This window comes from Protopterus annectens, chromosome 6.part0, assembly GCF_019279795.1.
Source record: "Protopterus annectens isolate FY-2018-M chromosome 6.part0, PAN1.0, whole genome shotgun sequence".
In the NCBI taxonomy this organism is placed as follows: domain Eukaryota; kingdom Metazoa; phylum Chordata; order Ceratodontiformes; family Protopteridae; genus Protopterus; species Protopterus annectens.
Window position 1 is genome coordinate 768,224,347 of NC_056737.1, and position 12,571 is coordinate 768,236,917.

The 12,571-nt window shown below is 41.7% G+C and overlaps 1 protein-coding gene across 1 annotated transcript in view; it reads left to right on the forward strand.

The window, feature by feature from the left end:
* Window positions 1-12,571, forward strand: part of ARID4A (AT-rich interaction domain 4A) — an 877,572-nt gene that overhangs the window by 812,067 nt on the left and 52,934 nt on the right. The window contains exon 23 of the mRNA XM_044073577.1: window positions 6,578-6,724. Coding sequence (XP_043929512.1) covers window positions 6,578-6,724 — 147 coding nt within the window. The remainder of the gene's footprint in view (window positions 1-6,577; window positions 6,725-12,571) is intronic.

Sequence of the window (12,571 nt, forward strand, 5' to 3'; positions counted from 1 at the left end):
AACTTGTTGATGCACCCCTATATAAGGAACACCTGTTTGGGGGGAAAAAGAAGAGGTGCTTAAAAAGATGGAAAACAAAGCAAAATCTATGCAAATAGTAAAAGATTTCTTTCAAGTTCAACCACACAGATTCAGCAGTAACTTCCCCTGTAAACACTGGGCCTTTCCTGCACCCAGCAGACAGGGCCAAAGTCAGCCGCTCTGGGACAGGACTTCCTGGCCCCCATCCGAGGGCCAGCAAAGAAACAAACAATGGACCACTTCAGCCTCCAAGGCAGGGAGTTCTACGCCAAGCTTCTATGTAAGCACTCACAATGACTCTTCCCTCCCCCCTCTGTCCTTCTTTCACTCATCTAAAACTAGGAGGAAGGCTCACCGTCTTCAAGGATAATTGGGTCTGTATAACCAAGGACCAATGGGTATTAGTAATTTCTCAGGGATACAGATTCTCCTTCAGCGAACTCCCAATTCCAAGAGGGTACCCAGACCTCCCCCCAAACCAGTGGGCAGAGGCATTAAAACAGGTAAAAACCCTAATATCCCAGGGGGCAGTAGAACCTGTCCCTCTGGATCAAACAGGAAAAGGTTTTTACTCCAGACTATTCCTTGTCCCCAGAAAAGAGGGCACTTGGCACCTCATCCTGGCTCTATCCAAACTGAACTCCTCCTTTGGTGGTCCCCAGATTCAAAATGCTAACCTTGCAGCAGCTCCTGCCCATGCTCACTCAAAATGCCTGGCTGGTGACACTAGACCTAAAAGATGCCTACCTCCACATCCCGATCAGTAATCGTGCCGAAAATTCCTGCAGTTCAAAGCAGGCAGTCTGCACTTTCAGTTCTCTGTACTGCCCTTTGGCTTATCTATTACTCCCAGAGCATTCACCAAATGCTTGGCCCCGGCTATAGCTTTCTGCAGATAAGAGATGTATACAGAATTACCCTTACCTGGATGACTACCTCATTCAGGTGAACTGCAAAGAAAAGTTGCTCCAGGACCTTGTCTCTGTCAGAAAACTCCTAACTTCCCTAGGGTTCACCATCAACGAGAAAAAATCAAAGCAAAACCCCACAAAAGAAATTGTTTTCCTGGGAGCTGTGCTAGACACAGCAACCCTAACGGCCTTCCTTTCCCCAGAAAAGCAGAGTTTCCTGCCTCTCTACTTAACCCAGCTAGGTTCCAGAAGTCACCTCACTGCAAGGAAGTTCCTCCAAGCCCTGGGATACATGGCATCTTGCATCCTCCTCTTGCCAAGCTTCACACAAGAAAGATTCAGTGGTACTTTAACCTTTGGTGTCAGCACTCTCGGTCCCTAGAGACCACCCCCCCACTGATCCCCTTGCATAAGGGATGAATTTCTCTGGTGGGCAGAGGGCTGTGCCATGAACAAGGGTCTTCCCTTCATCCTCTGCCCTTCCGGCCAGGCAATCACCACTGATGCCTCAGACATAGCTTGGGATGCTCATCTAGCAGGCAGGTGTACCCAAGGCCTTTGGAATGCCCAGCAACTCCACTTGCACATCAACCAGAAAGAAATGATGGCAGTGCAAAATGCTCTGACTTCCTTCCAACCCCATCTCAGGCCAGGGGTCCTCCTAATAAAAACAGACAACACCATGGTACATTAACAAGCAGGGGGGCACCCAGTATTACCCCCTGTGCAGGTTAGCCATGAGTCTGTGACTCACTGGCACCTCCATGGGGCTACACCTAATTGCCCAGTACTTACCAAGGATCAACAACACACTGGCAGACCACCTAAGCAGAAACTTATTGGACCCCCACGAATGGCAGCTCCACAGAGAAACCTTTCTACAAATCACCCAGGAGTGGGGGACCCCAGAGGTGGACCTCTTTGCCTCGCACCTCAACCACCAGCTGCACAAGTTTTGCACCAGGGAGTATCACCTCCTAGCATGGAAGGTGGATGCCTTGACCTTCCCCTGGAGTTCCCTCTTTGTGTACGCACCTTCTCTGCCCCTTCTTCCCAAGGTTCTGATCAAAATAAGAGAGGAGAGACCAAGGGCCATCCTCATCGCTCCAGATTGGCCCAGACAACATTGGTAGCCTTTGCGCAGTATGACCTTACAGCCCCCCAAGCTGCTTTCCCCTAAGGTCAGACCTCTTGACCCAGGAGAGTGGGAAGGTACTGCACACAGACCTACAGAATCTCAAACTTTCAGCATGGCTCATGCAGTAAAAACTAACAAGAAGTCACTGTTAAGCAAACTGGTCCTGGACATCATCACAGAGGCCAGAAAGCCCAGCACAAGGAAATCGTATGCAGGAAAATGGAAAAGATTCTGCTCCTGGAAGCAATCAAAAGGGGCCAGTACTTCCCAACCTTCCATCCCCCTCATCCTGGATTACTTAGCCGAGTTGCTCAGTAGCGGCCTCTCCTTCTCCTCTATTAAAATCCATGTCTTGGCCATCTCTGCCTATTCTGATTCAGACCTACCCATCTTTTCTCATCCATTGGTTAAGCAAATCCTCAGAGGAGCTTCTAATGTCACTCCTCCCAGATGACCTCCTACTCCATCTTGGGACCTGAATTATGTGTTAGAGAAACTAACCTTACCTCCTTTCGAACCTGCCACTTCGACAGAAGTGCCTCTCCTGGAAGACTGCCTTCCTACTTAGCTATCACTTCTGCCTGAAGGGTCTCAAAACTTCAGGCTCTCATGTCTGTCGAGCCCTTCATAATTTTCCATGCAGAACAGAGTCTCCCTGAGGACTAATCCCACCTTTATGCCCAAGGTGGTTTCTGATGTGACCCTTAACCAAGGCCATACACCTTCCCACCCAACCCTCAAAACAAGGGGGAAACAATTCTGTACTCACTAGACTTAAACAGACAACTCGGATATTATCTGGACCACACTAAGCCATTCAGAAAAACTGACCAGCTTCTTGTAAGCTTTGTTCCAGGGGCAGAGGGGAAGCCCATATCCAAACAAACCATTTCCAAATGGATTTCACACTGTATCCATTTCTGCTACAGACTACATGGGAAACCCATCCCTAGGTCACTCTGTACCCACTCCACTAGGGCGACCTCCACTTCCGCAGCTTTCCTCAGAGGAGTACCTACCAGGGACATATTGGAAGTGGCCACCTGGACCTCTGTCCATACCTTTACAAAGCATTACCACCTACCTCTCTTTTTAAAGTCTAGGGCAGGGTTTGCCTCTGCAGTTCTGCAGGGCCACCCGACCCATAGCTAGGACTTCATCTTTCCTTCCACCCTTTGCTTCACCTTTGGGAATCCTCACACAAGTGATGACTGCAGCAGTGAAACATGAAGAACATAGTACAGTTGTGTACACTTACCGTAAGTGTAGATGTTAGAGTTTATTCACTGTTGCAGTCTTGGTTTCCCTCCCTCCATCCCCCTTTTATCATCTTCCCCTAGGGGGACACATGCTTCCCAGGGTGGCTCTTAGCCACCAGGACCACTTCTCTCTTTTCCCTTGTGCCATCTGACTGGTTAGGGCAAGAAAAACTGATGTAATGACGTCGGCTGCTTTGCTTTATAGTACTGACGACCTGACGTCAGACTGCTGGCCGACAGCAGCCAGCACACAAAAACATTGACTCTGGTATTTGGGCCAGCTGAGGGCTACCACAGCAGGGATAACCCACAAGTGATGACTGCAACAGTGAATACACTCGAACATATACATTTATGGTAAGTGTACATAACTGTACTGTCCTGCTGCATCCAGTCTTAGCTCTGAAGATGGGCATGCTCATCCTCCCATGCCATTTCTGTCTAGCATCTCATCCATTAATCAAACTCATATTGCTTGGGCTGTAGTCCGGCTTCATCACTGTACACCACCAGAGCTGGCTTTGCATCCGATTGATATTGATTCTGAGTTAAGGACTCTGATGCTCCTGGTGATGGGAGAGATCAGAAACCACATAGTGATGGGAAAATGTAAGAGAGAACCATGGCATCAGAATAAATAGTGGTAACACCCTGGAGAGAGTAATTCATGAAATAAATTAAGTAAAGGGGACATAAAGACTAAAGGCTTGGGAAACTGATCATATGGAATCAAAGCACCATTCATACAGTAGGATAAGAAAATGGGATGGAAGGGAAGACAGGAAGAAAATATGAAAGACAAAAACACTGTGATAAACATGGAGTATTATGAGTTTTCTGAGTGATTATGCTAAAAGTCATTGTTAAACTTGTTGCCCATTCTGTTATGAATATGCATTTATTACTTTGCAGAGGAAATGGGGGGAAAATTAATTAAAACATAGTTTCTGACTTGAAATCCATTCCTTGAAGGGTTTAGAATGTTGCGCTTTAGATGATGCATGTGCTGTATCTTTAACTTTTTAGCTACTTGAAAGCAGTCTTTTATTTTCCATTGTATCTTATTATTACTTGCTGAAGTTTAGTCACTAGGAAAACAGAATACACCAGTGGTAAAGCATATCTAGCAAGTTCATAGGTCTTTGCTAGGCTATTGACCACAAGGACCTTTTTAAACCTAGCCATGCATCTCATATCTCTGACATCAGAGCTTAGATATCCTGTCTGTGATGCAGCAGACACTTATTTTTGTGGAATTTGATTGTTTTTTATAAGTAAATACGACGAGAACTCAAAAACTTTACTTTTATTAAAGATACCTTCTAGCACCTCAGTTGTACGAGCCTTCACAGAAAGTAACAAACCTTACATAGTCACTTCTGTAAATAAATCTAAGACAAAAAATGTCCCACTGTTACTTAAAAAAAAGCCAGTCATATTTATGAAACTATGCATAATTAAAACATTGAGTAGCATTAAAATACCATAAATACATATTATTTAATTGAACTTGTGTTTTTCCCGATTATAACAATAAGGTGCCATGCTGTTATATTGTATAACATGTTTCAAAATCTGTTTCACATCACTATCCTTTGTTCCTGTGAAGCCACATGTAGTCAAGACACTAGAAGGTTTGTTTAATAAAAGTGTAGTTTTTCAGTTCACGTGGTATTTATTCTCTTACTGTTTGATGTTTTTCCTTTCTTGTCCATCTCATGCACACACACAAAGCACTTCATCTGTGTTAAGTAATTAGTTGTAGGTATTGTGTTTTGACTCAAAAATGTAACAATTAACTGAAAACACAACAAAGAATTTGGGCAGTACACTTCTCATTTATATGGTTTTATGGTAAATGGCTGAAATGCAATAATACCGAAACTCAAATAATCAGCGTTAGTATTTCAAAAAGCACATTTACCAAAAACCCAAAATGTAGAGAGAAGGATTGCAAAAGGAGCACAAATTCCTTTTGCAATCTTACAGTAAAGCCCCGCAGTCCCATTCAGACCAAACTGTATTGTATGGATTTTTCTAAGGCAAGGTGTGTTGGGTTAGGGGGAGGTTTAGGGAGATTCTAATGTAACATGCTTAACTTTGATTCTTATAGCATATTGTGATCCTGTTCTGCAGTTTCTCTCTCTCTCTCCCTCTCTCACACATACACATACACACACACTCTGCATGTCTTTGAGGTATAATACGAGCTGCATTTATTTTTTCCACACTAGCATTTTTCAAGATTTCTATTTAGCCGGTTGGAATTAAATTATGTACTTCCTTTCTAGGCGCAAGTGGATATTTAAGCACTGTTTTTAACTGCGGTGGTAGCGTTGTTGCCTCACAGCAAGAGGTTCTCCCGTTCAATTCTTGGCTTGGCTTGGGAGTGCCTTCTGTTTGGAGTCTGCATATCCTCCCCGTGGTTGGGTAGCGTGCGTAAATGGGAGTTCCTTCGTTGAAGGTTGGGCGTCAAGCTGGCACCTCGGCGTTTCGTAAAAATCTACTGCCAATCATTAGCGGACCGGAGTTCTGCTGTGGCGACCCCTTATGGGGGAAAAAACGAAAGACAAACAACAACAACTCAGTAAACCCTTAATGAAGGGCTCATGCTTATGTGTTGGTCCAATAAAAGGTCTTGCATCATGTCTGCTTTCCAGTGTCTGTGTTTTACATGTGTAAGTAATGTAAAATGCTCAACTCTACAGTCGCACAGTATGGGGGAAAAGTGAAAAAGCGCAAACAGCTGTAAACGGTAGAAAGTAATTTTCAATAAATAAGATTAACAAAATACAATGAAGTAAGATCAGTAAAACTGCACTTAACCATATGTAGAATAGTTAACATACAGCTGTTGGCCGTGTGGAATGTGAGGGATAGAGACTGGAAGGAGGAGAAGGGATATTTTTGCTGAAGACTAATTTTCAGTGTTCAGCAGGCTTATGTTTAGAAAAAGTGTTATACAGAAACTTCTGTTCTTCAAATGTGTGCCGTCAGTATTTTAGAATTCTAAGGACGTTTCAAAAGCAGGCTTTCTTTACTCGCAAAACCCATTTGTTCTTTTATATTAACAGTATAAAAGGAATATAAAACAGCAGTCAAGCAAAAAATGCATTGAGGTATAGTACTAAGGAAGTATCTAAGTGATGTTGGGTGACCATTTTTAAGTGATGCAGTTTCATGTTACTGTGAAAAGTAAGTACTTTAATCTTGCAACTTGAACTTTTTTCCATTTTTGTTATTATTAGCGGAACTAGAAAATATGACAAGCACAGAACGGATAATTTTCCTACAAGAAAAACTACAGGAAATACGAAAATACTACATGTCATTGAAGTCTGAAGTAGCAACAATAGACAGAAGAAGAAAACGATTGAAAAAGAAAGAAAGAGAAGGTAAGCCAATTGCATTCTTGGTACTGCAGTCAGATCTGTAAGCTGGAAGACAGAAGTACACTGAATTCTTTCATACATACCAGTATAACTATGTAAAGGCACTACCACAGAAGTTTCTAAACGTGATTCGGGGGGCAACCAGTGTACTGAGTAGCTCCTTTATTCATATAACATTCTTGCTGTATCATTACTGTACATCCAGCTGCTGACCAACTTGTTGCTGAAGTAAGTCTACTAACCATATCCCAAAGTGACATGTCAGTCTGCCCCTTGTGCTCATTAAAGGACTTGTTTTGCCTCCTACCAGAGGTGACACGGTGGAATCTGAGATGAAGTCCATGAGACTGCTAATAGTGGATCTCCAACAGTCTGAAAATAGTGCTGTAGATTCGATGTAGTCTGTTTTTGAAAGAAAACAACCATTTGGTAGGTAACTGCAGTAGTTATCCTTGTATGTAAATATTTGCTGTTAAGATGAGCTTGCTTACACAGCTGTTCTTTCTTGAAGGCACTTCCTACTACACAATCTTTTACAGTTTGCACAGAAAGTTTCTCAGGTTTTAGGAGAATCTGGAATAGTTCCTTGTTTCAGTACTTTGGTGTAGCTACTTACCATATCCAGGTTGCTTTCTCAGTAGCATCATAATTAGTAGGCAATGTATTCATATTTACCGAAGTACAAGGCCACTGGAAAATTGTGGAGATTTTACTAAAGTCCAGACATATTTTGCAAAAATGTGAGGTTTCAGTACTCAGCCCACTACCCCCTAATAACTGCATGTTACAGCTTCTGTGACCACATAGGTTATGAAGCAGATGTGCTGTCCACATGTATATGGATTGCGTTTTTTTTTTTTAATGCACTAATGTATAAACAAGTCCTCTGAACGTAATAGCAGTGCAACGTATATGTATTAGGTTCTTGTTCAGATCCTTCACCTTGAATACACTGTAGTGGAAATGTAAAGTTAGCTTTGACTATTTTGCTGTAAAATTAATTTAAAAGTCTGATACTGAGCTATTTCCCCTAGCATTACATTTTAATTCCAAAACACTTTCAATGCAAGGAGCATAAATTGCTCAAAACAGTGGTAAGGGCAAAACCAGTTAAGTATGGTCAGCTGTAAAGATGTCTGTGTGCTTCTTTGTTGTAAAAGCATGCTTTTGGGCCGATGTCATCTAAACTTCTCATATTTAAATTCAAATTTGAACTTGAGTTTATAGCACAGAAACTCTCTCAGCAATGCAGAACAAACCATTGTGATTACTACCTCATCGAGGTGAATAGAATTTTTTTCAACTCTTCCCTAATCCATTTGATTCTATTTGTGTTTGTGAAGTTCCTTCTTTACCTTGGGGTTCATGTGATTAAGAACCTTTACATTAATAGCGTAGAGGATGGAACCAGGCTTAAAATAAGTCGCGTGAAATTATTTATTATGGCTTTACCATGTACTGCAACGGAATAGTTATCCTTCATTAGATTTACTAGATTATGAAAACAGTTTAGTAATGTTAAATCAAAAATGTAGTGTTATAAATATATAAAAATTACAGATCTGATGGAGACTAAGGTGGAAATTGACAGAAAATTATGAAAAAAAAATGCAGGTGTAATTTTCCATTGACCCTGTCATGTCAGTATGGTTAACCTCATTCTGGCCTACTCTTTATACTGGACATGCTCTGGGGAATCTTAAAATTAGATGCGGTATCCTCCTAACAAGGAGTTTTTGTAGGAACAGTGTTTGGACACTGTTCAGAAAAAACATTTTCTTCACTTGGGTGCCATCCAGCTGTTTGCTGTAAATATATTTTTTCAGGATCGTGGGCCTTATAACAGGCAGAATTCTGATGATGCAGAATGGAAGGTTGTACAACAGGAAAATGTAATTCTTAAAATGTTGATTAAATTTCAGAGTTCATGTGGGGCAGGAGATCACAGCCCCCCTAAGAAAGCTGTACATGGGATCCCACCATTCATTGAAGAAAGACCAAAATTCGTTTTTGTTGCCTTCTGGTGACCAAGAAGGGTGTTGCTTCAGAGGTCTTTGCAGTACAAGAAAATGTATGGGCAAGCCAAGAAATTCCCTTAATTGGGATAACTACCTTCACCTCTGGCCACAGCAGTCGCACATTTGCAACTGAGAAAGTGAATGAGCTGACCTGACACTGAAAGGCTCCTTAGCAATTTTCATCTTGTGGGCAGTGGAAGGAAGAACATTAACTACTTTTACATTCCAGCCAAAAAAAAAAAGACCTGAAAAACTGGTAACAGAGCCTGTGAAAAATCTGTAAACCTCCTGACAGGAAAGAAAGAATTTTGAGGTGAAACAGTAAATAACAGTGCCCCAAAGCACAACGGCCTATCCCTAACACACACATTCTACACAAATGTAAAAAGAAAAAAGAAAAAAAGTAGAAAAACAAAGGTGAAAGAATTTTTACATTTTTTGGATGTGCCTAGACAGCTCGGATTCTATCTGGACAAAACTAAATCTTGCAGAAAATCTGACTGTTTTTAGCCTTTTCAGAAGGAAAGGAATGAAGAGGTATAAGTAAACTGACTGTCTCTAAATAGATTGCAAGTTGCTTCTCATTCTGTTATTCCCGTCACAGAATGCCAGTACCCCTTAAGAATAGGACACAATCGATAGGGTCACAGCTGCAACTACTGGCTTCGTTAAGAGAGTCCAAACTCACAGCATCTTGGAGGCAGCCACATGGACTTCTGTCCAAACCTACTCCAACCATTATAACTTGGGATCCAATGTTGTCTGTTTTTCTCAGATTCCACTGTGGGTTGTCAGATTTGACCTTGACACCAATCTTGAAGCGTTTGGGTTCCAGGGCTATAACTCCTCCCCTACTCACAATTCACTGGTCTCCACCCTACTACCTCAGATCTCATTTGGTGCCTGAAGTGTTCAGTCATGCATCCAACAACTCATTTTCTTCATATCCTTTGTGGTACTTTTTTCTCCAACTCCTCGATTACTGAGAGAGTTTTACTCTCTGTACTTTAGGATAAATGCATCTTTAGTGCTGTGTTGGGTAATTTAGGTGTTTAGATAATAGTTAGTATTTCCCATATTTTTGTGTTTTTTTTTTCTTATAGGTGTTTCATAGAAGTGCTTAGAATAGTTGTACTTAGTATAAAAATTATTTACTAGTTTAGTCAACCAGTAATTCTTATTATTGTGTGTGTGTGTTGGTCTGTGTGTGTGTGTGTGTTTTATCTTTTTCCCTATGACTGACTGTCAGGGATTTAAAAAAGTGCATGGAGTGTGAGCATAAGCTCCTCTCGTCACTGCCCACACTCCCTGTACTTGTACTGTTTAGTGGCAGCCCATTTGGATGCTTCTTGCCAAGCCTGTACTTTCATCAGCGCTAGAGCCTTACAGAGATGGCCTGAAAAATTGATAGTTAAGGGACTCCTGCCTCCCCAGACAGGGTCTGTGTTCCCTACTGCTTCCTCTTCCAGTTCATCTCCCAGAAGCAAGGATAAGAAAGCTAGGGAAAAGCAAGATATACATCTGTGACTCTGAGCATGTTCTCACCGAAACCAGACAGCCCCAGACTTCACTCTCATATTCTTTAGAAGATGATCTACTCCAGACTACCATGAGTGGCAGAGGCGTCACAGTCTTCCAGACGTTTGACTGAGCAGGACATCGACAGAATGATGAGAAAATTTTTCAGGACATAGATGCAGCTTGGGATTTTCTTGGTACTGTCCTTTGGGAACAGAGTAATGGTCAGTATACCCCTCCTTTATGCTCTTTTCTGTTACCAGTTCGCCCATCAGTGCCAGTAGTTTCAGCCTCAATCTGCCCTAGGGAATCTTTGTCAGAGCTGGTAGTGGTGACTGGTACCCTTTGCTTCTCAGGTTCAACATGTTGGGATCTGGAAGCTTCAGTGTCAATTCTCTGGGAGGGGTTTCAACTCCGAACTTGTCAGAGCAGTCTCTTCCCCTCACAACTTCAACACTAGATAGTTCGGCACAGATATCAGTCTCTGTATCGAGACTCCTTGGTTTTGAAGTTTCCATTCTGTTTGAGGTCAGGAAGGAGACTACGGAGCTAGTGACGACTTCAGCTTTTGAGGCTTTCTATCAGGTACTGTCGATGCTGAGGGCGAAGGTGCTCTCTTCAAGGGTCGATTCCATCTAAACCCCAGCTTGGATCCCCTTCTGTTTCTCATCCTTCTGTCAGATCAGGCCAGTCAGTCCCATAGGCTTTCCAGGTGTCTAGCTATGTTAGCACTTAGTCTGATTCTGAGCCCTCTGATATTCCCTCTCTGACTCTTCATAGAAAACAAATGTGCAGATGGAAGCACCTGACTGTTCACCTGAGCCTGTCACAGAAGACATGTATTTAGATGAGAGTGAAAGCTGTCCAAGATCCTCCTCTGGATGTCACATTTCCTGTGGTACTGGAATTGATGAAACAGAGGGGGATGGTCCACATTTCACCCTCCATCTGATGAGTCTGTTCCTGGAAGCCCTTGGGTCCACTTGTGTGGTTCGTATTAGTACCCAAGAAAACAGGGGACCTCAGGCCCATTTTTGACCAGAGTCATTAGAATCTAAGACAAGCAGACAAAAATCCAGATGGCCATGCTAAAGTCCATTTGCCCTGTCCAGGGTTGCGTTTTTTTGTAGCTTTAGATTTCTTGCTGTTAACATTGCTTTTTGCACATTTGTCAAGATCAGGTGTCATTTTTATATCATCTGAGCAAATTCTTACCATTTGTAGCTGTGGTTTCAGATGCTTGTCTAAGCTATGCCTTTTTTGAAGTTAAGCTATGGGCAAGGCAAAAAATGTTGACAGAGAAGTACCCTGCAGTATCCCCCTTTGGATTTTTATCTGTGGGTAATAATTTGTCCTTTATTATAACTCAGTTGTAGTTTGCCACAGTTTCCTAGTCAGTGCAATACTATTGGTCAGTGCATGGTGCATCTTGTACACATGTAAGCGTTCAATAATCCATGAATGTGGGGTGCTGTGAAATGCTTGTTTTGTAGTCTGTCCATACCATACTCAAACTTCTACCCCTTTTTACAGCTGTCTGTTATGTCTTAGCAGTAGATGATCCTTTGCCCTATATAACTTCTGTTATTGCCATGATTAATTTTTTTAATTGATTGTAAGAAATTTCTACATCAATTTCAGTACGTAATTTATATTTTCTCAGAAGGCAAGTTATTGGTTTATAATTCTTAGGTTGGTTTGCAGATTCACAGTTGAGGAGTGTCTTTTTTTCCTGTTAACCAGGTTTATGTCCATTTAGGAAGTGCATATAAAGAAATAATTATGGCTGAGTATTTGTGCAAAGATGTTAATACATTTAACTAGAACTTAAGTTGTTCTTCTGGAACCAGCTTTTTCCATTTAGGGAGCCTTTATTAATTTTGTCATAATTTCTTTTGACTTATTTCATCCTTGTTTCTTATACTATATATTAGAGCTTCTTACTATTTCTTTTAATTCTTCTATCCATTTGGCATCATTAATTGAGCTTCATAAGTCTTCATAAGTAGTTATCCAGAATGTATCAATATCTTCTTTTTAGGTAGTGTTACTGTCACTTTTGCTTTGTATGTCACATCTTTATAAAACTTTTTTGGGAAAGCTTTGAAAAGTCTGATTGTATGTTATCCCATCTGTTCACTTTGAATTACAGGATTTCTGTCTTCAGTTAATTCTGATCCAGCAACCAAGCACTCAGCCACTAGCCCCGCTCCCTAAATGCACCTGTCCTCTGCATTTCTTCAGATCTTATTAGCTGCTTCAGCAACCAGGATTGCCAAACCAGCGCTTAGATAAGTTTAAAAGTTTTGTTGTA